This window comes from Cygnus atratus, chromosome 4 (assembly GCF_013377495.2).
Source record: "Cygnus atratus isolate AKBS03 ecotype Queensland, Australia chromosome 4, CAtr_DNAZoo_HiC_assembly, whole genome shotgun sequence".
NCBI lineage: Eukaryota > Metazoa > Chordata > Aves > Anseriformes > Anatidae > Cygnus > Cygnus atratus.
In genome coordinates, this window is record NC_066365.1 from 25,109,292 (window position 1) to 25,134,870 (window position 25,579).

At 56.4% G+C, this 25,579-nt stretch overlaps 1 protein-coding gene across 2 annotated transcripts; it reads left to right on the forward strand.

The window, feature by feature from the left end:
- The first annotated feature begins 5,933 nt into the window (after nt 1-5,933).
- On the forward strand, nt 5,934-25,054 carry HAND2 (heart and neural crest derivatives expressed 2). 2 transcript variants are annotated; one of them, XM_050710381.1, is made up of 2 exons: nt 5,934-6,502; nt 25,010-25,054. In XM_050710381.1, exons 1-2 carry the CDS (start codon nt 5,948-5,950, stop codon nt 25,034-25,036), a joined length of 582 nt encoding a protein of 193 aa, XP_050566338.1. In that variant the 5' UTR covers nt 5,934-5,947; the 3' UTR covers nt 25,037-25,054. The 2 variants fall into 2 exon arrangements, with proteins under 2 accessions (XP_050566338.1, XP_035413792.1); XM_035557899.2 differs by lacking the exon at nt 25,010-25,054 and adding an exon at nt 7,186-7,957.
- Nucleotides 25,055-25,579: the final 525 nt, after the last annotated feature.

Consider the following 25,579-nt stretch of genomic DNA (forward strand, 5'->3'; position numbering starts at 1 on the left):
GAGACTTGGTGTATCCAAATTACCAAAAAAGACCTCACTCAGCCAGATCAATTACACCGAGATACTCGTAGAGGAATTGCGGTTCAGGCAGCTACACAGGCTGATGCCTCCAACAAGTGTGCAGCCGACTTTTGCAGCGGTCAGCTGCTTAGTTTTTAAAGGCCAGCCCGGCCGGGCGGGCCGGACAAGGGGTGCTGCAGCAGGTACACGGCGCGGGGGCACCGGGAGGACGACACCGACATTTTGGGGCGAAATTACCCCTAATTGTCCGCGCTCCGGAGGGATCTTTTTAAGCCAGGCTAGGTTGCTTTTGATCTGTGAACACCGCTTAAAGCCCAGCCTTGTTAAATGGGCTCTTTCCATGAATAACGACAACAGGAGTGTTGAGTTTTGTCAGCCTAAACCCCAAACGATGCCAGCCTAACCTCCAACGCTTCCTCCAAAGCGAGAATTATAGATGCTGGAGGAAAAATATTCATTAATAAAAGCAATGACACTCGCGAGCTAGTTCACCAGCGCCGAGCTCAAGAGCAGCTTCGAGATGCTCTTTCCCAGGAATGCAAAGAGCATGACACGGAAAAAATATGTGCGTGTCCTCAGACACACGTGTGTGTGGTTATACATGCGTGGATTGAGGAGATGGCCAACCCACCAAATGCAGACACCGCGCATTCACTGCGGGATCTGAGCAGGTCTTTATTGTTCTTCCGAAGAAGAAGGGGTCTCGGGTTGAGTTCGTTGTGTTTTTCTTTTCTTTCTGCGATTCCTTTCCGCGGTCGAAATGCAACTCTGGATCCTCGGTCACAAATATAAGCAATCCTCGAATAATTGCTTACACATGCAGGGGTAAAACGCGTACGGTCCCGCGCCTACCGCCAATCACTGCGACTCACAAAATGGTCAGTGTCTTGGGTTTTTCTCGTGCTTGCTCTTTTTTTATCTTTTTTTTTTTTTTTTTTTTTGTATACACAACGGCTGTGAGATTATCATGCCTGAAATATGTGGGCGTTCATTCCCGATAATAGTAACGTAAACCAGGGTTCCTCCACCTCCAATGGCAGCAATTAATTCGGGCCTGGTGGGCCCAATTCTGCCCTCTGCCCTAGACGTTGGAATCAAGGTTGCGTGAGTGTAACTGAGAGTATAAGTAGGCCCATTAGGCACAAGTCCTTTTCATTAACCCACGCTGACAGGTTGACCTTCAAATGATATTTCTCCGGTGCCTCTTTAAAAAAAAAAAAAAATACCCTTTCTAGCGGGTTTGCACTCTTCTGCGAACTCCTAAGCGGTGGCCCGGGGAAAGGAAGTGCCGCATCCCTGGGCCAGGGGGTACCTCGGCGTCCCCAAATTCATCCGAGAAGCATCCCCCTCTCCCGCACATTGGCTCGCAGGTCAATGACATCATGCACTCTATAAATTCAAACGCTATTTCAAGCCCTGCGCTGGGAGGCTGAGCGATGTGGTAGGCAGAAACACAGGAGAGGGCAGGAGAGCAGGGCCTGGGGGTGCCCTTGGGGTGCCGGGGGGGAGATGCTGCCGGGCTGAAAGGTACCGCCGAGGAGAAGGGAGGAGCCGGGCGCTGCCGCCCGGAGCGGGGACAAGAGGGGACGGGCCCCGGGGCTCCCCGGGCGGCCTTGCCCCGGCCAGCATCGTGCCCCCCAAATCGCCCCGTCGGTGTCGGGCACCCCTGGGGAAGAAGGGGCAGAAGGGGAGCGAGCCAAGGCGCTCGCCGCCCCCGCCAGGCGCTTTTACGCCCCTGGGCTGTTGATGAAAGCACCCGGCCCGGCGTGCCTGCGACTCTCCCGCCCGAAAGCCCCGAGCAGATGTGCGCTTCCGACCACCCAGCTCCGGCACCTCTTCCCCGTTTCCATAAGGTTTCGTCCGACTGTGAGAAATTAGCTTAATTCGCAATTTAGCTTAATTCACGCAAGACCGGGCTGGGACGGGGCGGGTGTGGGAGCAGGGCTCTATTGTTTTCTTATCCCCAAATTCCTCCCTACGTACGCTTGGCCGGGAGGAGCGAAGCGACCTGACGATAAGCGGCCCCGGCTCCCTGTCCGCTTTGGCCCCGCTCTCCTCGGCCCCCGGGCCCCGGGGGCTCCCCGCTGCCGGGACCGTAGCGACCGGGGGCAGCACCGGCTCCGCGCCGCCGCGACTGCCGGGCTGGGGAGGTGACAGCCGCGGGGCAGCAGCGTGAGGCACCCCCCTGCAAGAAGTACATAAATAAATATATAAATAAATAAATAAATAAATAAAGAGCCGGGGGGGTATGGTGGAGGAAGGGGGGGGGGGGGACCAGCCTCGGCACAGTCGCCACCAAAATTTCTTAATTACGGCGGGCTAGGAGAGTCCAGTCTGGCAGCATAGCCCAGATAAATCCCCGCCTAACGTGCAACCATTTTGGCAGGGCAATAAGTGACATAAGGCGAGAGCTTCTTTTTTTTTTTTTTCTTTTTTTTTTCTCCCCTTTTCTAAGCGAATGATTTGTGAGCGAAAAAAATAAATCTAATCAAATCAATAAACGGGAGATGGGCAAAACGCTCGGGCTTTTTAGCGGACTCTTCTAAGCCTTGTCTTGGGAAAGTTACTTCGGGCTGCAGCGGTTTCAAACGCGTTGATCAAACAGACGAGGCTATTACCCCTGATCGGGCAACCTGGGTAGTTAAAAGCTGAGGGAGTACACAAGAGCTGCATTTGCTCTAAAACTCACTTTATAAAATGCATAAACAACCGCTGGGGGATAGGAGGGAAAATTATATGTAAGATCCTGCTGGGTGCTTTATCTAGAGACCCTCTTTCTCCAAAGCCAATTAAGCAATAACGACGCTAGCTTTGGAGACTGGTGTTCCGATCGATATCTCCTGTATCTTTTATTACTTTTTCTCTGCCTCATGTTTTCCGTTTCCTTCATCACAGGAGATGTTATCGAAGTCACCGTAGTGGCTTGCCACGGAGACTGTCACAGTTACAATCCAGCCCGCAGTATTTTGGAAAGCTCCTACACAAATAAGGAGTGCAAAGAAACACGACCCTATTTGCAAGCCAATATACCTTTCCGGCCTTGACAATGCCCGCTTCTTCTCCACATGAGGGAAAACACAGCGGTAAAACAAAGCCGGAGAACCGCTGCAGAGACTCGGTGGGTTTCCAGGCTGCTCACTGCAGACCTGGTACCCCGAGAGGCTGGGACACAGGGCTCTGCGGCACGGCGTGCCCACGGCCTCTCTGCAATTTCAAAATCTGCGCCGGCGGTTCGTTATTTCCTCGGGGTGATACAACATGTGTGCGCGCAGATCGACACAGAGATATTTATCGGTCGTTTTAAGTGCCAGCATGTGTGCGTACGTACGGATGTCCGCGTATTTACATACGTCCTACATCTGGACTAGCTTTTCACTTTCATCCTCCGTTTACACCCGGCCGCAGACGCACACGGGCGCACGTTTAGATGCCCGTATGCCTGCGCTCCTGTCCCCTGGGCACGTCCCGGGGCCGGCCCCAGCCCCGCTCTCCCCTCGAGCTTCGCCCCGGGGGTTCCCCCAGCGCCGCGGCCCCGCGCAGCGCACCGAGGCCGCTCCTCCTCCGCCGGCCTCGGCCGCGGAGCCCGCAGCCTCCCCGCCGCTCCTTCTCCCCCGCAAAGACCCCAGCCACCCCGAGAGCCCCCGGGCCCTCTCGGCCGAGGGCGGCAGCCCTTCCCCGGGCCCTCGGGGGCAGCCCGTGTGCTTGCCGCCGCCGCGGAGCTGCTGCCCCCCGAGCAGCGTTTTGGCCGTCCTTTCCCCCGGCCCCCCCGCCAGAGGCGTCCCCGCAGCCCGTGCTGTGGATGCGGAGAGCGCACGGAGCTCCTGCGGGAGCGGGGCTTGCGGTTCCCGCTGCCTCCTTTGCAGCCTGCTCCATCTCTATCTTTCTCTTTCTTTAATTTATGACCTCTCAACTCCTGTTGACACAGTTTTCCACACTGCCTATATTGTAGGATCGCATTGTAATATACGCCGAATCAGCTCAGCCGTCAGCCAGCACACGGAAGGGTGGGTATTTGATATTTCACAGCTATTTAGGAACGCTCGGCTCCGTCTGAGGATGACAGCAATTCGCCTCGCCTCCAAGTTATCCGTGAATTACAGCTCGATATCCGTTTTCATTTCATAACGTCTTCGAGATTAGCAAAGAAAAACACCTAAAGAGCCACGGCTGCTCTCCTCCTGGCCCGCCTGTTAACCCGGCGTTTAACTATTCCCTTTCGATAGCTAAATCTGCTTTCCACAGATGCTGGTCTTTTTTTATTGCAGAAGCAGGAGCGCGGAGAAATTTTTATATATTTGTTAGTAAAAGCTAGAAAATAAGCTCTGAACATGCTGTAAAAAATATTCGGTTACTTACCAATCAGCCTAGTTAAACAAGCATGAAACTGATTTCAGAAGCATAACTGAACCGGGTGAACACTGGTCGAGGTACGTGCGCGCAGCCGGCAAGCTGGAAGAGAATCGTTTACAGTCGGTTTTATTGCTATTATCTCAAAGCAATTCTTTCTGGAAGAAAACAGCGTCCCTGGCCAAACCCCGAGCCCTCTGCTCAGTCGGGGCGCCAGCAGCCGCGGAGCCGGAGCCAGTCCTCGCTAACGTGAAAGGCAAACTCGGTGACAACGCAGAGCGACTTCGTCTCCCTCCTCTCGGAACCTCGTTACTAGTGATCTCTTTGTGTATATTAACCGGCAATAAAAGTATAAGCCCGAGTGTTACATGAGGCATGCCTAGCACAACCAGGCAATCGATAAAGTGCCCTCTGAAGCGGTTTTTATGTGTTCCTCTACCGGACCGGCACAAAGCGCTTTGTAAAAGCAACGACGGAGCTTACCAAGCTCTCACACAGATTTTTGCCAAGAAAAATCCTCGCATCCATACTGTACCTGGGTTGAGATTATCCGATATTTAAGTTTTAATGAGTTTGTTGCTTTTTTTTTTTTTTTATAACGAAGATTTTACAGTAAGGCATCTGCTAAACACTTGCATTAACCTCTGCCTCCATGATAATTTTTCCCCCCTTGTTTTAATTACATTATGGATGCGGAGGGGCAGCCAATCCTAAAAGAGGAGCTCGGCAATTAGCAGGGCGAACATCAAAAAGTTTTATTGCGGAGGCCCGCGGGCCCCGCCCCAGCCGCCAGCCATTGGCGGCCGCCGCCTCTGACGACATATATTAACCCGAGCGGCCCTAAACATGTAGCTGTACATGGAGATCGGGCCGGGGAGCCCTGCCAGTGCCCCGCGCCGCGCCGAGCCCCGCCGCCCGCCCGCCCGCCTTCGCCTCCGCGCCCGGCCGAGCGCCGCGGATGCCCCGGAGGAGCGGGGGGCGCTGAGCCCCGCGGCGCGGCGCGCAGGGATGCTCGCTCCCGCCCGGCACTGACGGCCCCCGCCGCCGCGCAGGGCAGCGGGGAGCGCCCTGCCCGCCCTGCCCTGCCCGCCCCGAGCGCCCCGAGCCCGGGGGCGCATGGAGGGGGGCCGCGTGTAAGTACCACCCGGCCGGGCCGCCGCGGACTTGGCGAGAGCGGAGGGAAGCAAGAGGCGAGGAAGATATCCCGGGCTGGGAAGCCAAAGCCGTTTTGTTTGGTCGACTTCTCTCCATAGCCTTTTTTTTTTTTTTTTTTTTTTTTTTTTGGTGGTGTGTGTGTGCGCGCTTCCTCGAAGACCCAGCCCCGGGCGAGGAGGAGGAGGAGGTGGAGGCACAACGCATGAGCGGCGGCGGCGGCGCCTGGGGAGGGGGGATCGCTCGGGCACCCGCGGGGACTCTGCAGCAGCGCCCTATGGAGAGGCGGCGGGCAGCGGGGCTGTGCTGAGGGGTGAGCGGCGGGCAGCATCTCCCGCCGGAGCGGCGGGGGGTGGGGGCGGGCGGGGAGGGGAAAGCTTTGTTTTGGGGCCCCGGGGGGCGGGGTGGGGCGCGCTAGGGTGCGGGGATGAGTCTAGTGGGCGGCTTCCCCCACCACCCGGTGGTGCACCATGAGGGCTACCCCTTCGCCGCCGCCGCTGCCGCCGCCGCCGCCGCCGCCACCCGCTGCGGCCACGAGGAGAACCCCTACTTCCACGGCTGGCTCATCAGCAGCCACCCGGAGATGTCCCCCCCCGACTACAGCATGGCTCTGTCCTACAGCCCCGAGTACGCCAACGGGGCGCCGGGCATGGACCACTCCCATTACGGGGGGGTGCCGCCCGGGAGCGGCCCGCCCGGGCTCGGGGGGCCCCGGCCGGTGAAGCGCAGGGGCACGGCGAACCGCAAGGAGCGGCGCAGGACTCAGAGCATCAACAGCGCCTTCGCGGAGCTGCGGGAGTGCATCCCCAACGTGCCCGCCGACACCAAGCTCTCCAAGATCAAAACCCTCCGCCTGGCCACCAGCTACATCGCCTACCTCATGGACCTGCTCGCGAAGGACGACCAGAACGGGGAGGCGGAGGCCTTCAAGGCAGAGATCAAGAAGACAGACGTGAAGGAGGAGAAGAGGAAGAAAGAGCTGGTCAGTGCTCCGCCACGGGCCGCGACGGGGCGGGGGGGCGAGGCGGCTCGGCGCCGGCCGCGGGGGGGTCCCAGCTGCGGGGCGGCGGGGCGGGGGTCCCGTCCCATCCCGTCCCGGGCCGGGCCCCGACGGCGCAGCCGAGCTCGGTGCATCGGGGGCGGCCCCGCGGCCCCAAACGCGCGGCTGGGGGGCGCGGGGCTCTGCGGCTTGAGCGCGCTGCTGCGGGGCGAGAGGCGGTGAGAGGCGGCGGGGTGCCGCGGCCCGCTTCCAGCCCGGCCCGGCGGCACCCTGGGGCCGCCCTCCCCCGGCTTTCGGCGGCGGCTCCTCCGCCGCGGGGCCGCGTTTTGCCCGGCGTGCCGGTGCCCGCCTCCCCGCGGGCCCGCAGGGGGAGGCTCGGCGCGGCCTCGCCGCGATTCGGCGAGCCCCGAGGTCCCCGCCGCGGGCCCGCACACGGGCGGCGGAGGCGCGGAGCGGGGCGAGAGAGCGCGGCGAGGCCCCGCGGAGGCCGCCCCGAAAATGCCCCGCAGGCCTCCGCCGGAGCCCGCGGCTCCTCCTCGCAGCTCTCTCGCTCGGGCGCAGTAGGAAGCGGAGGAAGCTCTCTAATCTTTTTTTTCTCTCCTCTCCCCGCTTTGTTTCTCTCCCCTCCCTCCCTCTCTCTCTCCCTTCGCATCCTGTCTCCCCAGAACGAAATCTTGAAAAGCACAGTTAGCAGCAACGATAAGAAAACCAAAGGGAGGACTGGCTGGCCGCAGCATGTCTGGGCTTTGGAGCTCAAGCAGTAAGCACGGCAGGACTGGAGGAGCCGTCCTCTCAGTCTCGGTAGCGAGCTCTCCTCTGAGGACTCTTTGTATTTGGAATCATCCAGTTTATTTATGTGCAATTTCTCCCCCCACCCCCCCCAAAATGTGGATATTTGAAGGAGAGGGAAAAAGCATTCCATATATGAATATGAAGAGGAAACTCCAGCTTGGTAAGGGGTAACGTCTCTAATAGTTTCGTGAATGTTATTTGCTCTGTATAAAACACACGGGGAAAACAGAACCGTAGAAAAGAAAAGAAAAAAAAAGTCCCTCCCTGGCATTAGTGTGTATGTGAAGTGTATCTTTAATACTTGGCCTTTTGGATATAAATATTCATGGGATTATAAAGTTATATTTCAACAGAAGCAGTTGCACCAATGTTTCGGTTGACTCGGTATTTAGTGTTGTAATTTTGTTGTGGTCGTTCAGTATTTGAAGATGTTTTCAGCAGTTATTGGTTATGTGCACTTCCGTCCGTAAGGGAAAAAGTGGAATCTAATTAATATTGAAGGTGTAAACGTTGTAAGTACTCAATAAACCACTGTGTGTGTTTTTTACAAAAAAAAAAAAAAAGGAAAAAAAGGAAAAAAAGAAAACCCAAATCTTTTTATGTTTTATACCTCAAAATGTTTTGAATAACAGCGTTGTTTATGGCTTTTTTTCATAATATTTAAAATATTCGGAAGTAAACTAAATTATAAAGATGGCTCCGAAGTTTATTTTTAAACAAGTGACTGAGGGAAAGGAGGGGTAGAGGGAGGGATCTCGCCAGCCCTGTGAGTGTCGAACATGCAAACGGCAGTTCAGCAGAGGAGAAATGCCTTGCGGTGGTGTTCTCCAGGCAGGAGACCTACTGCTAACGGGAAGCGGACAAGGCTGCAAACGGGCCCGGGAGCGCCAGCCGCGCCCGTGCGGGCTGCTCCCGGCGGCGGTGCCAGGCAGAGGCTGCGGCGGAGGCTGAGGCTGAGGCTCCGGGGGCAGGCGCGGGAGGCTTTTAGGGCTTTGCTCGGAGCGATTATGTAACAGGTAATTCTACGTCAAGCACGAAAGAGAGAACAAGGCGAGGGATTTGCGCGGGGGTGGGGGGAGGACGGAAGATTTACAATGAGCGACGGTGAACTTAATATTAACTTTGTGGTTCCCAAAACTCTCCTGGGTTGCACGTTTCCAGTCCGCAACAGCGAGCCGATTTTTTTTTTACTTTTTTTTTTTTTTACCTTTTTCTGGTTGCAAACTGCCGCAAGCCGTGCTACGGTTCTGCTGTGCGTTTATCTATCTGCTTCCCCAGTGTGACCGCTCTTCCCCTATGTTTGTGTAGCTACCTGTCTGCAGGCTCCTTTGCAAGGCTCCTGGTGCCAGGCCACTGGGTTTTCTGCTCCCCGGCGTCGGGGTGAGCTGCAGCGGTCCACCTGGACGCTCGGTGCTGGGAATCGCCTGGCTTCCCCCCGTGTGGTAGGCAGGCGAAGCAGAAAGTTAAACCTTTTGCGAAATAATCTTGTTCTAGGTACGCTCGGTCAATCCCCGGTTAGACGCGAGGTTTTTACACTTTTCCCATAATAGAATTCGGGTTCGTGTTTCTGCGCCGTTGAAACCCTTGCTTAACTCAGCTCAACCTAAACCCAGCTGGCTCTCTCCCCAGGTCCAGGGCTGCCTACCTGCCTGCCTTCCCCTGCCGCCGCGCCTAAGGAAGTGGCTCCCGACGCGACCCGACAATAAGCGTAGGTAGATGTGCAATTGCCCATAAAAAGATAAGGGAGTCCCCGCGCCGCTTCGCCGCCCCCGCTGACAATGGGGAGGTTGCGGGGTTACAACAACCAGACAAAAGTGATGTGCCCTCTCTCCCGGCGGGTCAGGCAGCCCGGCTCTGCGCTCCGCCGTGGGTCCGTGTTTACCGACACTTGCCTTTGTTTATAACACTCGCAGAGAAGAATCTCCCCTTGTTTGCTTTTGTTGCCCAGCTGATAAACCAGAGGACCTCGCAGCCCCCCGCTCCACCTCCGCCCAAATCTCTTTTTTGCACGCAAACGGCGAAGGAGGATGGCTCCAGGGGGGCGAGGGGTGTAGGGCGGCAGGGCCAGCCTAGCCTTCCCTGCCCCAGCAGCCGAGCTGCTGCTCCCCGGACCTCGGGGGGCAGAGGAAAACCGCCCACCCGCTGTCCCCCCCGGGCTGCACAGCCGGGCGCGGGGTGCGGAGGCGGTGGCCGCGCCGCTGGGGTAATTCGCCGCCGCCCCGCGGGGCTTTCCGATCGGTACCTCTCCCCTTTCCTCCCCTGAATTTCTCAGGGATATCCCCCCTCCTCCCCCCCGGACCCGCTGAGAAGGATTTCTTTTAATTGCTCGGTAATGAGAATGTTGCCATTTTCTCAGGAGCAGTCATTCCCGGAGCTAAATCACAAGAGCCCTAGACAGGCCGGAGCCGACAAAAATGTAGGTTTTGACGTTAAAAGCTAAATGGGGAAGCAGGGCGGTAGAAGGTAAATTGATGGTAGACGGGGATGTCAGTGCCCTGGCCCCAGCTCCCGGCGAGCGGAGCCGGGGGCTGATAAGAGCGGAGCGCTGTGCCCGCAGCCAGCCCGCACCCTGCGGCCGGGGCCGGCGGCTCTGGGGGGGCTTTTTTCGGCGGTGACAAGCACGTAGCAGTCCATGGGACCGGGGAGCGGCGGTCTGTCCCCTCCGCAGCGTTTCCCTGCACTGTGCGGGTGGGTAGGGATGAGAGGGAGACGCAGGGGGTCGGTGCGCTGCAGCCGGGTCGCTCCAGCCGTGTCCCTGCAGGCGCACGGCCCGTGTGTACTCGCCGCTTCTTTTCGTCGCTGGGGGAGCCTCTGCTGTGCCTCCAGAGAAAATAACTTTTTTTTTTTTTTTTCATTTGAAAAGAAACAGCAGCACAACTACCCCGGCTGGCGTGCCGCCTGCCCTGCCCTCCCAGGAGGCCTCCCCTCGGCTCCCCGGGCCCGAAACACAGGCGGGGGTCGGCACCCACGGGAGAAAGTGGGGGCACCCACCCCTCGGGGGCACGGCCCGGCACGGCCCGGCTCTGGTTTAGGAGGAAAACAGTGCGGTTTTGGCTGCTCGGCTTGCCCTCTGCGCCATCGGGAGTGCAGGGCACCCCTGCAGCTCCATAACGGATTTCTTAATGTTATTTTATTTTGTTGGTTTATTTATTTATTTATTCGCCCGCTCGTTCCCGGGAGCGCCAAGAGCTGATTGCAATAATTAGCGCTGATTTGCAGTCGTTGTCAAAGCGGGGCAACGGGGCCTTTCTGGGCCAGCCGCAGACACCCCTGGAACAAGCGCTGAGACATCCGCGGGCAACTGTAAGGACATAAACACGGCCGGGGGATGCCATTGAGACAACGTGATCTTGAAAGGTGGGCGGGGAGGAGGGGGGGAAGACGGTTAATAATAAAACCTCTAAGCAAAATATCCTCCTCCTGCGCTGGGAAACCTAACCTTAATCCTCCTTTTTCACACGTACTCGCCCAGCGGCTCGCAAAGGCACCCAGAAGAAAGCTCCAAGTAGCGGAGGGAAGGAAACGCGTCCCGCGCTCCTGCAGACATAATCCCTTCTGGTGTAACGAGGGGCTTATCAATGCTTTATATATTTTTAATTCGGAGCCTTTTGTTTTATTATTATTTTGCGGGCCGTGAAATATGGGCCTTCGCAAACGAACGCTAATCTTTTCTACTTCTAATTGGCCAATTACTGATCAGCTGTTCCAGGTCGTCCCGCACAATGGAGATTAAAGCCGAGTTGTTATCTGAATTATACATTCACATAAATTCTAGCAAAGCCGGCCGATTCGTGGGGCCAGCGCCTCGCTGGGAATCCCTGTGGCCCTCTCTCCCCCTTCCACGCCAGCGTGGTGTGTCTCCCTCTTCCCCAGCTCCCCCCACCCCCATTTTCCTCTCGAAATGTCGCTGCTTTGATGATCCGATTGTAGAGCATTGATTACAAATTTATTCTCAGACACTATATAAGTCTTTATATCTGCTATTAGGGACATCTGGGAATGATTAGAGCCGTCCCTCCCCCGGCTCTGCTCCCTCTATCTCGCAGCGAGGAGCTATAGACATGTTGACGTCAGATCAGACGGCTAGGAGCCATCCTGCTCTCGACTTGGGTGTAATCACAGCAGCGCTTTCCAAGCTCCAGCCCGGCCGCGGCCGCCAGCTGGAATGCGGGTGCAGCGGGACGGCGCTGGCCGGGGCTTCGCGGCGAAGCTGGATTTTCAGCCCCCGGAGGCTCCGGCGTTTCTGGAGCCCGCCGCCGGGGCTGCTCGGGCGGTGGGTTGAAAAGAAGAAGCTTTGCTTCCCGCGGGGGTGCTCGCCCTGCTCCTTCCCGGCCGGCGCTGGCTTTATCTTACATTTCTCCCGGCGCGCTCGCCCGGAGCACTGCCTTCCAAACCAAACAGCAGGCCAGGCAGATCTCCACCTTGTGTCTTGGCAGGAAGAAATGAGCGAAGCAAAGTGCAGCGCTTACGTGCGGGCACCGCGGGCTGCCTTCCCCGCACCCCCGCAGCCCGCTGTCCGAAGCGGCGGTCGGGTTTCCAGCGAGCTGGAGGCCGCCCTAAATCCGGAGCAATCCCGAAGTGAACGGGCGTGCTGCCGGCAGGGAGATGGCTTTGCACCTGCTATTAAGTCCTAACGCTAATTGAGAGCTGGGGCTGCCTCAATGTCGCGCCGAGCACCTCGGCGGGACCCGAGATCATCTTTGTCAGACTCTGTTTTACAAACTCTTTACTTTATTGTTTTGTACATTTCTCTCCCCCCTCCTCCGTCCAAAGAGATAAAAATAATAAGTCGATAAATACAACTTGAGCCTCCGCTGCCTGCTCGCGAAGTCTTGGACGGCCGACACTTGTCCAGCTGTACGTTGCACTCGGTGCTGCTACCAGGAAGGGGGGGGCGGAGGGGTGGGGATGAGAAAGCAGTTGATCTCGTCTCCAGAGAAAAGAGATAATGTTAGATTATTTGTCTGAAGGATTAAATTCTCTGGGTAAAGCACTCCTGCCAGGAGTAAAAAGCCCTGTGTAACCCTAAAGGGAAAAAAAAAAAAAGTGTTTCCATTTCTTTGTTCCAGCAAAATAAAATGAAATGAAATAAAATCGTATAAAATAAACCCCCTAAGATACCGCAACGCTCCGCTGTGTCTATGTGTAATCTCGAAAGGAAAAGGAACATTTCCTTCCTAAACCAGTGCAAACAGTGCGCTGTGCGCTCGGCTTCGCACCGCATCCCCCAGCCCAAGGGCTGGGGCAGGGGTTGGGGAAAAGCGAAGAAAACTGGCAAGTGAAAGCAAAGAACAAAACAACCCCACGGACACGAACGCAATGGGAAAACTCCCAATAAATCCCATCGCAGAGCTTAGGGGTCGCTGCCCTGCACGGCCGGAGGGAGCTGTTGCCCCGGCCGGGGGCTGTAGGGCCGGGGCTGCCCTCAGCAGAGGGCAGGGAGCGGTGGGGCTGGATCCTGCCGGCCGGGGAAGGCGGCGGGGAGCGGGTTGGTTTCGGGGCTGTGCCCTGGGACAGGCGGGAGCAGGGTTTGGGGAGCAGCGGTGATGTACCGGAGGCACAATGGGGATCGGTGCGTCCGCCTCCGGGAGCCTTTTATCTAAGCGCGAATGCTGTTGGAGGGAGAAAGCCCCTGTGTTGCCCAACTTTTTCAGGAGAAAAAATGTGACATTATATTTTAATGTAGAGCAGTAGAGTCGTTTTCCCGGCCACGTCTATTGAACAAACATGTGGGGATAATAGAGAGGACGATTCTCCTATAGGGGTCTCTATTTGCATGCCATATGTGGCTATAGGCTAAAACAGCTGCGCATAATGAATTTTTAAAAAGCTAAATGCGTATGCAGACCCATGGAAGTTTCTAAAACCGGCCTGAAAGACAATGAAATGTTCTGCCAGAAAATACAGGAGGCGGAAGAGATTAAAACTAATAATAATAATATCAGCCCCCTCCCCCACCCCCCACCCCCACCCAGCCCAGCCCAAGCCTCAAGACTTTGCTGGGAGCCCTGCCCGGAGGAAGACCCCGGCAGCCGGGCGGGGGGTCCGGCAGGGCTGTGGGGCTGTGCCGTGCCGGGCCGTGCTGTGCCGGGCCGGGGTGCGCGCCCGCGGGGCCGCGCAGGGCGAGCCGAGGCGCACGGCCCGGCCTTGACTGCCTCTCTCCCCAATCTGGTTTTCATAGAGCCGCGCGGTAATTACCTAAAGCCATAACTGTCTCCGAAATTATTCATTAAAGTCATTCTCAGGAATCTCGCGGCGCTGGCGCTTACATTTACGGCCTTTGCACCATCAGAGTATGACACTGCCTTTTCGCCCCGTTTCCTCGGCGGCGGCGTGTTTAAAATCGAGGAGGGGAAGGGGGGTACTGCTCCCTCTCCCTCGGTGGGTTTGTTTGCTCGGGATTCAGGTTGCTTTCCCCCTTTTGGCGAAGGAGCGCGATGCAACCCGGCAGACACCCTGGGAGCGAGGAGGGTATTTTGGGGAGTTGCAGTGTTGTGCGGAAGATCATGTCTGTGCCCTGTGGTGCTGTCAGCAGTGACAGATCCCAGATGCAGCCGCTACTGTATGGCAGATTGAGTTTCTCAGCAGAAAACTCTCTCCCTCCCTCCCAAACGTCTTCAAAAACCTTCTCCAGATACTGCGGGTCACTTCGGCTCAAACGGGGAGAGAAAGGGGGAAAAAAGGCTTTCCCTCCACCCCACCCTCTCTCTTCCCCGAGCCTGAGCTCTCCGGGGTGCGGGGGGGCCATGCCTGCTCCCCTCCCCTCCCGGGGTGCCCTCTGCCCCCCCCTCGCCCCCGGCCCGCTGCGAGCCCGCCGCCGACCACGGGAAGCCTCGTCCAGGTAAGCGGGGGGCGGCGGGGACGGGGACGGGGCAGGAGCCTGCGGCCGGGGGGGCCCCGAGCCCGGCCCCCTCCCTCGGCCGGGTCTCGCTGCCTGGACGGGGCGAGCCGGGGGAGCCGGACGGCGAGGGGATCCCACTGCCCCAGGCAGGGCCGGGGATGGGGGGGACTTCGGGACGAAACGGGACCCTCCCCAGCCCGGATCGGTTCGGCTCTGCCGGTGCCGCAGCCTCCTGGCAGCGAAAGCACGACGCTGGGCCGAAGCGGGCTGGGGGACTCTCGCCTGCCTCCCGGGAGGGACCCCCCGGGCTTGGGCTCCCGGGGGGGCTGTAAGCACGGAAAAGGGACGAGGGGGCGCGGCTAGAGGGCGCGGGCGGGACGGGACGGGACGGGCTGGCCGGGGGGGCGCCGCTCCTGGCACTGGCACGGGAAACAGTCGGAGGTTGGGACCCCCCCGCGGCCCCCCAACCTCGTACCCCCCCGCTTTTCCTCGCCGCTGCGAGGAAGCGGCAGCGAGCCGGCTTTAGCAGCTCTGCAGGGGCTGCGGCTCCCGGGAATCTCATCCCGCTCTTCCACGCGTGCCCCGGGCCTCCTGCCCCTCCTGCCCGCACCCCCGGCAAGTATTCGCCCCCCCGCCGAGTGCCGAAATCGGAGGCCGAGGCTGGGCTCTTTCCTCCTGCAGCCTTTCTCCCCCCTCCAGCGAGTATTTGGCGCTTAAGGGCTCTAAGCTGTCTGGCACCGGGCGGGTCCCACGCCCGCGGATCAGCCCCGAAAGCCTCCGCACCGGGCGGGCAGAGACCCGCTGCCTCCGGCCGGGGGGGCCTCCGTGAGCCGAGCCTCGGGCCTCGGCCTCCGAGCAGCGCCGGGATGGAGACGACCTGGTTTCACGCATGCACATGCCTCCTGTAAACGATTCCTGCCACCCTCGCTCTCGGTCCTTCCTTCCCCATCTGAAGTGAAAGGCTTTAATTCAGCCGCTCGCCCAGCCCCCTCCCCTCTCTCTCTTTCTCTCTCTCTCTCTCTCTTTTTTTTTTTTAAAGCTCTTGCCTTTAGCAGAAGTATAATTGTGACCCTGCCTGATCCACAGAGCCTCCTGTTGGGAGCAGTTAGCTGTGGTTGCATTAGGCCGAAGGACCTCCCAAGTGGCGGTGGCCTGGGTGTCATAGGAAGGGACTCTGCACATTGTCCATTCTTTCTCATCAAAGTCCCAGGCACCGTGGAGCCAACAGTTTGGTGGAGCAGGAAAATAGTAAACAAGCCTTCCTCCTCCCTTCCCAAGCCAGCAGCGCCGTGATCTTCCTAAGAGGCAAGAAAATGTAACAAACTTTTTCATAACTTCAGCTCTACGGTGTGATTTACATTTCCGGCTCCCCTGTCGGAGTGGCAGTAATTTACAGCGTGATAAAAACACTTTTACAACGCCAGAGCATGTTCGAGTAGTGTCTCAGTGTGCAGAAAGGTTTTAAAAGACGACACACATAAGAAAATGTTATTTTCTCTGTCTTTTTTTTTCCACCGTGGCTTTCTGAAGAGGCAAATGAGTTGAAATTGCAACGTAGGCAAAAAAAAAAAAAAAAGTAAAAAGTAGACAAGGGCTGAAGCAAACGTGGATGAAATCAATCCCCTGCTTTTGTTTATATGGTGTATATTATATGTCCACATTTCTCCTATTTCTGCAAGGCTTTCGCTTAATGCATGCTTCTATTTTCGTGCTTTCGGGCCAAATCCTGCTTGTCTTGCCCCGGGGGATGCTTTCATTCGGTCATGGATCTATTGTGTTTAAACAATTTCTTTTATTCAATAACTCATTTCTTCTCCGGAGTCTTAAACCGAGTAGGTCTGTTAGCGTTTATGAAAGGGAAGCATCTTTTATTCAGTTCTAATTTCCCTAATCTGATATAGCCAGCTTTTCCAAATACTGGGGTAATAGGGTTACCCCTTCTCCAAGAACATCCAGTTTGTTCCAGCCACGCTCCTCCACCAGGGAGGACTCCTGCGGCGGGGCAGGACGGGTCTGGAAACTAATGGACACCATCCCTGTCCTGGGAGAGACGATAAAGTTTAGTAAATTACAAATATGCGAATTTGGCAAACAGTTAAGGATTAAAATGATCAAACGATTAAAAAAAAAAAGGGGGCAATGAATAGACCACATGGAGCAGTTGCCGCTTTCATGACTTTGGTAATTATTTACACCTGAATCGTAGTTTACTCCAGCCACGGTTTCAAAAGTAAACCTTTAAAGAATTTAATTATTTCCAGTTTTCGGCCACAGAGATAAAAAAAAAAAATCAAAATAAGAAGTGTGGGTGAGCGAGCAAATGCTGTCTCCCGGCTCTCCTAAAAGTCTTTCCGTGCTTTTCCGTCTCGAAGACCAACGCGGCCCCTCCGCGCCCCCCAGCCCGCGCACGGGGGCGCGCCCCGCCGCCCGTGCGCGCCCCCGCGGCCTGAAGCAGGGGCACGGGGGCGAGCCGGGTGCCCGCACGGTCTGGGCGCTCGGGGCTGCGTGCGGGCCAGGCACGCTATTGAAACGTGTGCGGGGGGACTGGCCGGCTCCTTCCCTGCGCTCTGTAATAGCTCTGTTATTCTTGCTAAACGAGCAGGATGGCTCTGCGTGACCCCTCGGCATTTAAAACCGTTTTCTATCACCGCACGTGTGCCGGTGGGGGGGGGGGGTGGGAGGGCAGGAATCTACAAGTCATTGAGAACAAGCGGGGAAGCCTGTGATGTATGGCACGTTTTATCTTTATTTAGGCAGCGTGTCGTTCGCAGGATGGCCCGGGTTTCCGTGCGCGGTGGGGGGATGAGGCACATCCATCCTTCGGCAGCACCGGGAGGGAGGCAGGGGCACATCTCCTTCCCCTTCTCGCCGTTTTCTGCGTGTGAAATCGGCGCTTTTCGGGAAAAAATAAAAATTAAAAATTAAAAAAGGAGTTGTGGGGAGCGGGGCCGGTGCTGTGGGGCCGTGGGGCATCACCCCGTGGGCATCGCTCTGGGCTGGGACCCCTTGTCCCGACCGGACCCTTCGTGGCTGTGGGCACCGCTGAGCGCTGCAAGCTGCGAATATTTTCAGTATTTCACTGCTCGCTGCCCTTAAATCTCCCTTTTCCCCCCGCCGGGGCTGCCTTGGCATCCTTCCCGCAGCCGCGCATCGCTCCGTGCCCTGCGGTCGCAATGGGATGCGCAGGGCTCGGGGGCGCCCGCCCCGCGGCCCCTTCGCTCTGCCCAGCCGCCGCCTGCCAGGATGGGGTGGGATGCTCCTGGAGGCCAGTCCGTGCCGGGATTTTAACTTTCTGAAGCTTCTCCGCACCACCAGCAGCCGCGACCTGTGCAGGTTTTAGGCGCTAACCCCGCCCCGAGCCGCTGCTTTAGCTGGGGGACACTAGGGACAGGTGGGGGCGTGAGGAAGAGGGGGGCTTGTGGCATAGGACTCAGTCCCCGGCTTCTTTAGGGCGCTGGCTCCCACACCGTAAAACATCTGTAAGAAGTGCCTCGCTCCCTTCCGTAAAACGAGCTGGGAGTTGCATTTTTATTTTTCTTTTGGCAACGGGAAAGGAAAACCACGCTGGGCGCAGAGAGGCGAGGAGAGGAGGCACATGGGCTCTAGCTCATTTTCCTACAGAGGTAAAGCACCTCAGCGATGTGCTTAGTCATACTTCGCATTTTTGGTGGCCGGTCGTGGTCATGGACTTCAGTGCTGTTGTATTTTTCACCCCATTTGCGATGACTTTACTGGCGCGTCTTACTCCTTTTCGAGAACAAAGGTATTTCGGAGCTGGCCAGCCCTGAGAAGACACGCACCCACCTAGGATGGAAAAGAGCATAGCCTATGGAAGCCGGGACACGACCGTTCCCACTGCAGCATCTCATTAAAAGCAACAAGAAAACAGGCTGAAACATGATAAGGTCATATAATATATTCGGATTGAGCCTAAGCCGTATAAGCACAGAAGGTGTTTAAAACTTGAACATTTCTCTGTTATTTTTTCGCAAACATATGGTTTAAAATAGACAAAGCAGTCGTTTTATTTAATTGGGCGTATATATAGACATCCATATATAATTCCCCCCAAAGAAAGCTCCGACACCTGTTATAAGCTCCGAAACAGGAGATCACAGAGCAAATGCTTTCCGCATTCTTTAAATGGTAAACACCGTTCTCAGGCAGAATAGCTACAGGAAAGCTTTGCTAAGTAAATACGCTACGAAAATATACTTGAGGTTGAATTAAGCTTCGGTCGGGACGAAAAACGTGTTGGATTCGCCCTGCGTTTCCCCAGTCGGACACATCCGCACAGACCGCTGGAAATGCCTTCATTATTTTCTTAAATTCTGGAGGGAGCAGTTTGCTGAATTTGCTGGGGTTTATTTTCACTAGCTGAGTAGCGGCAGGGAAAGACCGGGAAAAGGCGGTCAAGTGAAAAGGGCTTGCAAGGATGGCCAGGAGAAAAAAATAAATAAAAAAATCTCCATTTTGCCGGAGCGAAGACAGGCTGGGGGCTTCTGCCCCGAGAAGCCGGGGCTCTCTGCATCCCAGCAGGGCTGCCCTGGCGGCAGCAGTGAATTCCCCCCGGGCACCCCTGAGCAGGGTGCGGGGCCGGGGCCGGGCCGGCCCGCCTGGGCCATTAGCGAGGCAGCACGGCGGAGGGGGCCGCGGCCGCCCTAATTGTTTTCCCTGCAGATGTTGTCCTAGTGTTTAAAGGACTAAATCCCAACTTCCAGGCGCAGCTGGGGTATGTTGTATCCTATCAATTCATAACAGGGAGGCATTCTGGAAAGACTCGTAAGAATATTTATTTTAAAATGTGTGCTGAAAAGATATACGCCGGGGGGAGGGGGGACAGGGTTGGGCGTCTCGAGTTTTGTTTCGAAGCCAAAATGGCACAGTTCGAGTTGTGAACAAATGGTTTCCAGAGAATACTTCTTTTCTCTTTCTTTTCCCCAAAAAAAGGTTGTTTGAAGTTCCTGGATTTTTAAATGTTAAATAATATTAATACCAAAAGAATACTTCGGGGCTTCTTGTTTTAATTTTGAAGGGCTGGCATGTGTTTTTTCTTTCCCTTTCTTTCTTTCTTTCTTCCTTTCTTTCTTTCTTTCTTTCTTTCTTTCTTTCTTTCTTTCTTTCTTTCTTTTTCTTTCTTTCTTTCTTTCTTTCTTTCTTTCTTTCTTTCTTTCTTTCTCTTTCTTTCTTTCTCTCTCTCTTTCTCTCTTTCTCTCTTTCTCTCTCTTTCTCTCTCGCTTTTCCTTCCTTCCTTCTTTCCTTCCTTGCTCTCTTGCTCTCTTGCTCTCTTGCTTTTCTCTGTCTTTCTTCTGTTTGGAATCTCCTTGCAAACTGACCGTGTTCGGGATATTGTTGTTATGCGTAAAAGAAATAAATAACCCAATAAATAAAGCAGGCTCCTGTTATGACAAGTTCCAAGCCAGAGCAACATTTTACAAGTTAAGGAAAAAAAAAAAAAAAGCGCCCTTGAGGAAACGGGAAAAAAAAGAAAAAAAAAGGGGGGGGTTTAATAACAGAAGCGCTGTCAGTTGCGGAGGTGTGGAGCCCCGGCCCCGGGCAGGCGCTGCCGCCGCCGGCCCTCCTCCGCCCCAGCCCCCGGCCCCCGGCGGTCGGGGCCGTCCCGTCGCGGTGCCCCGGGGCACGGCAGGGGCCGGGCGGCCGGGCGCCGCTCCCAGATCCGCGGGGCTGCGGGATCAGTCCGCAGCGTTTAGCACCGGCAAATCCTCCACGGAGCAGCCGGCGGCGCTGGGAAGGCGCAGCTCTCTTGGAGGCTCCCAGATGATGCCCCGACAGCCTTAAAACCGGCGAGGAAAGGCGGAGGAAGGGCGGCAGGACCGGCTGCTTCACAATCCCACCCAGCTGGGAGCTGCCCCTGGTCCCCCCCGGTGGGGCCGGGCTGTCCCATTAACCTGGCTCAGCACCTTGAACCGCAGCCCCGGCGGATTTTTCCCCCGAAATGGAGAGGCAGAAAAAATAAATAAAATAAATCTGGGATTTTGGAGGGGCTTGGGGGTGGATCGCATTGACACGGTTCGGTGGAAGGAAGGCTGCTTTTTTTTGTCTTCCCTTCCTCCCCCCCCCTTTTTTTTTTTTTCTTTTAAAGCTGTTAACTCCTGTTTATGGTCGAAATGTTACTCTGTGCGTTTTGGTTCGTTCTGGCTGCCATTGGTTGGCCTGGGTTTAATCAGAGGGAAAAAATGCTAGCCGCAAATGTAGCTATTGTTTGGCTGGAGAGTAGGAGTGCCGAGGGGACGGGGGAGCAGTGCTACCGGCAGGGGTGACAGGGACGGTGGGAGCAGCTCCCCCTCTCCCTCAACTCCTCTTCTGCTCTCAGCCCTTCCCAAAAGCGAGCTCCCTCTGGCCCCGACCTGCCTGCAGCGGTGTGCAGAGGAGCCGGAGGCACGTTATCTCGGGAACATAACGCTAATAAACGTGCTCATATGTTGGACATTCCCCTTGCACGTTTTATAGGGTTTCACTGGTGGTGCTTAATGGGCTGGGTCACCGGGACTGATGCTAGCGAGGCTATTAGGATTAAGTAACCTAATGAATCGTAGGGCCATTAGCGGGCTTTGAAAGAAGGTAGTTTTCCCTGTAACCTGGTCTTCTGCCTCTTGACACGGGCAATTATTTTTAACTGTCCCTCAATCACGAGTCGGAGGGGGGGCTTTTTTTTTTTTTTTTTTTTTTTTAATCTTTAAAACCCCTCTCTGATGCCCAGCAATGGATTTCTTTGCAGGAGGAGCCTCTCTTTTTATCCCGGGGTTCCTCGGAAGCCGAAAACCCCGGCTGCTCCCTCCCGGCCCGGCCCAAGTGAGCGCAGAGGGCAGCGGAGGAGCCCCCGCGGCGGCTCTGTGACTGAGGGGGAAGACACCCCCAGTTTGGCCCCAGCCAGGTGCCTGTCCCTTTGCCCTTCTCGCCTAAGGCAGGTAAGAAAAGCAATGTAAGGTCCCTTCTGCAGCTGCTCGCCCCGCATCTCGCCCCCCCGATGCGGGCAGGGAGCAGCGGTGCTCGGGGTGGGGGGAGCGCAGGTTGACACACGGGTGAGCTCTTGCGCCATCCACCGTCTTGTCCGGCAGGGAGAAAGCAAACTTTTGTTTTTTTTTTGGCACCGGGATTTAAGATTTGCGCCGCCGAGGATTTTGCAGACCTCGTTGATTGCCCGCCGGAGAAGGGGGAGGCTGGATGCGGCCCCAGGGTACGGACCGTAAGGCTCACCCGGGGCAGCTGTAAGGGCGGTGAGGATCTCCGCTTTAACGGGAACGAGTGTTAACGGCTAATTAAATGGGATCGGAGCTGAAATGTTCGTCCCGTGGTTTTGTTTTTCAGGCCGTTCGCACTGAAAAAAAAAAAGAAAAAAAAAAAAAAAGCAGAGCGTTGTGCTAGGTTAACAAAAAAATAAAAAGAAAAGAAAGGAAAAAAAATAAAAGAGAAAAAAAGAAAAGGCAAAAGAAAAAAAAAAAGAAAAAGGAAAAAAAGCAGCAGGAGGATGCTGGGAGCAGAGGAGAGACCGCAGGCTTTTGGCCGGGCGCCCCTCGACGGCTGTGGGCGGCGGGGCTAGTGGCCACAGGGGATGCCCGATTTCCCGATTTTCTGGCTACAAGGGGGCAGGGGGGCACCGCATCTGCCTTGCTGCTCGACCCACGGCTCCCGGGACGAGGCAGCTCTTTTTCGGGGGCCGGGGCACGGTCGCGGCGGCGGGAGCAGCGCAAGGTGTCCGCCTGCAGAGGGGAGGAAAGCTCCAGTCTGGCTGACTTGGAAAGCCTCCACTTTCCCACAGCTTTTTCAATCCCCAATACTTTTCACACCCTGTTAGGAGTTAATGCCGCCGAAACCGCTAAACGCTTCCATGCCTGAAGGTACGCCCCGACGGGGGCTGCGCCTCTCGCCCCCCGGGGGCCGGCGGGGCTGCAGCGGCGGGCCGGGGCTCGCTTCCCTGCTCGAAATTCCTCGGATGCTTCGAGCCTGGGCTAACTCCTCCGGCCTGCTGCCTTTCTAGGGGAAGGATTCCCGGGATACCTTTTCGGGAAGCGCCGGGGGAAGCTGCCGGAGCCGCCCGAGCTCCCTGGGGGTATGGCAGACGGCAGCCCCCCGACGGCTCAGCTGCGGGGGCCGCAGCCAGGCCCTCCGTGCAGCCGGCGGAGGGGAGAGCTCCCGGGGGGCGGAGGGGGGAATAGAAAGCAGGTGAGACCTTGCCCGCAGTCAGCGAATTCTCTTTTTAATTGATTTTTTAATCTAATTTTATTTTTTTCGGGAGCCCAGCCGGGGGAGAGGGGGCAGTTTTCGGCGTCTGGCACCTTTCAGCCAGACCTCGTCTTTGGTGTGCCCCCAGCCTGACCTCTCTCTCCTCAAGGCCGAGGGCAGGGAGAGGACCGCTCCTTCCCTCATCTCACCGCGACGGTGCCCGACCTGCACCCACGTCGCAGGGCAGAGCCTGGCGGGCACGTTTTCTGCCCGTTTTCCCACTGAAGCCCATGGGGAAGTTCTGGGGGACGTCTCTTGCCACTTCTTTGCCAACCTGCCAACCGCCTCCTCAGCCAAACCGGCCGATTTTGGGGGCCGGCTCTGCCTCACCTGGCTTTGGGGCCACGTCGGGCCGAAGGAGCATCACCTGGCGGATGGGGCTCTCCCTTGGGGTGGGCTAAAGGGGTTGGAAGCAGCACCCCTCAGCTCCGCCTGTGCTTCCCTCGAAAGCTTGTGGCGGGGAAGGTAAATCCGTCAGCACCGTGCACTTGGCGGAGGGAGGATGCCCGCGCCCCATCAGCGCCCTAAATCCGCTTCGGGGCCGGCACAGGAACCAGGAGGATCCCGCCCTGCTCGGTGTGACCTGGGGCCGGGTGTCGGCCGTGTCCTGCCCGGCACTGGGAGGATTTGGACCTCCTGGCGGTTATTCACGCGGGACAGAGACCCTCGGGGCTAGAGCCGGGAGGACCCTCGGGAAGGGTTGCTCCGGGCGGGGACTGGGATGCGAAACGAGCGCTGGAGGGGCCGGCAGCTGGGTGGCCACGGCGGCCCTCATTACAAGGTGTCACCCGCGGAGAGCTGTCACCGCCTGCTGTCACCCCCGGCAGCCGCGGGCAGGTAACAGGCGGCACCGGAGAGCTGCAGATGCTGGCGTGACCCTTCTCCGGTCCCCCCGACGGCTGCCCCCAGCAGCCGCTCCCCTCCGCCCTCCCCCTTCACCGGTCCCCTCTCCACGCCTGCCCGTCCCCCGCCGCCGCCACCGCCCCGCTCCTCCTGCAGCGGAGCGCCGCAGCACTCGGAGAGAGAAAAGTACCAAAACCATGGTGTGCACAAAGATGGTGTCATTTTTTTTTCTTCAGTTCTTTGTTGTTGTTGTTTTTGAGGCATTTCTATATTTTATTATTTTATTTATTTTATTTTATTTTATTTTATTTTATTTTATTTTATTTTATTTTATTTTTTATTATTTTTATTTTTTCATTTTTATTTTTTCATTTTTATTTTTTCATTCCTTTTCATTTCTTTCCTTTTTATTTTATCCTTTCATCTATCTATCATTCCCGCGCCGGCTCTGTTCCTTTGTCCGTGTCTTCCTGCGCAGGCAGCGGCTCTGCCTGGGGAGGGGCTGTTTCTTAAAACCTAATCGCGCCCTCCCCACGGGTCCGAGAGCAGCAGAGTGGGAGCGACCCCCCCCCGGCACATCTGTTCCACTCCTCAGGTCTTTCCATGGGTGCACGGCGGCTCCGCGTGGGCTCAGCGCGGGGCGAAAGGCGCCCCGGGCTGTGCACGGCGAAACACGTGGGCGTGCGTGTGTATAAGTGGCTATACATCTCTGCACGTGTGTGTATAAGTACCTATGCATGTACCATTAATATATGCTAAATTAATACAATCGAATGTACATCGCATTATTTTAGTTACCTTATTAAATAACAGGGAATTAGTCCTGCAGTTTCCCTTCATTCGCGTCATGAGCTCCAAGATCCTCAACAAATAAAAACTGAGGAATGTTTAGAGATTGCTTTTACATATTAAACATATACAAAAGATATTATACTGTACATATAACCACATATGAACATGGATGTATGGACGCGCATACAAATTTTATCGAAATACTCCGGTATTTAATACGGCAGGATAGGACAAGTGATGTGCTATGATGTGATAAGACAGAGTGTTCCTTGGCCAGACCCCCCCCAGGGCTGGCAGCTCTGACCGACCCCCCCGATTCCCGGCGGGCTCCGGCCGCTGCGGCCCCGGCCCGGTCCGGATACGGCCCGTGAGAAAGGGGCCGTGATTTGCCCGCCGCTCGGCGGGGTGTGCGGCGCTGCTGCCCCATGCTCGGGGAGAGCGCGCCAGTGGGAAACGAGCGAGCTGAAAACCGAGGTGGCTTCGAGCCTGGGGAGCTTCTGCACGCCCGGAGGATCGGGGGGTCCGCGGCAGTTTGGCGGAGAACGCAGTGAGAGGGTGTCTTTGCTGATAGCATGTGATGTACGGCTTTTCCCCGCAGAAATAAATCTTATCCCAGGAGGCAAGGGGCGCCTGGAGTTATTGGCATATCTCGGTATCCCCTCTCCGCCCCCTCCAAAAAAAAAAAAAAACTGGACTAAAAAGGAGAGGGACTACTGTAGGAAGTAAGCAAAGGAGCCCCGGGATGAAGTCCTTTCCCGGTGCATTGCGAAGAGGTGAGGGCTGCTTTTCATTCGTACTTCTTTTGTACTTCTTTTTCAAAACAGTCCTGTGCCTCCAGTAGTAAGACGTCAACTCAAAACCGCCGTTTCCAAAATTCACGTGGCACAGACCAGACTTTTCAAACACCTTGAGAAATATGAAAGAACAGGCATTTCCCCACTTTTTTTTCTTCTTCTCTTTTTCTCCTACAACTGCAGGCTGCGGAATACGAAAAACGTGGATAAGTGCATCCATCCATTCCTCATGTATAACATGCCAGAACAGCGATTTCAAACCTGAATCAGTAACTCAGCTGACAGAAAAAAAATAAAAAGAAAAAACAACAACAATAAAAGAAAACGGGGAGAAAGAAAACCGCAGTCATTTTGGCTATTTGTTGATATTTTCCCATCGGTTTCTTGCACGAAGAGCCGAGAACGGGCACGCAGCAAGGCAGAGGGAGCTGCCGAGCGCCTGGAGCCGGGAGCTGCGAGCTCCCCGCCGTGAGTCGGAGGGCTTTAAGGAGCTCTGCCTTCCCTTGGGGGAGCTGGGGATGGCGTTTCGGGGCAGGTACGGGGGCAGGTGGGAGGGCAGGCCAGCTCTCCGCAGGGCAAGGCTGCTCCCCCCGTCGGGGCCGCGCCGCCGGCTCGGCCCCAGGCTGCGCCTCCCGCGGGGCCAGGAGCGGCAGGCGAGGAGGAAACGAGCGGGCTTGCGGTGGTGAACAGGGAAAGCTCTCAGACAGTAGCGGGCAAATAATAATAATAATAATAATAATAATAACAACAATA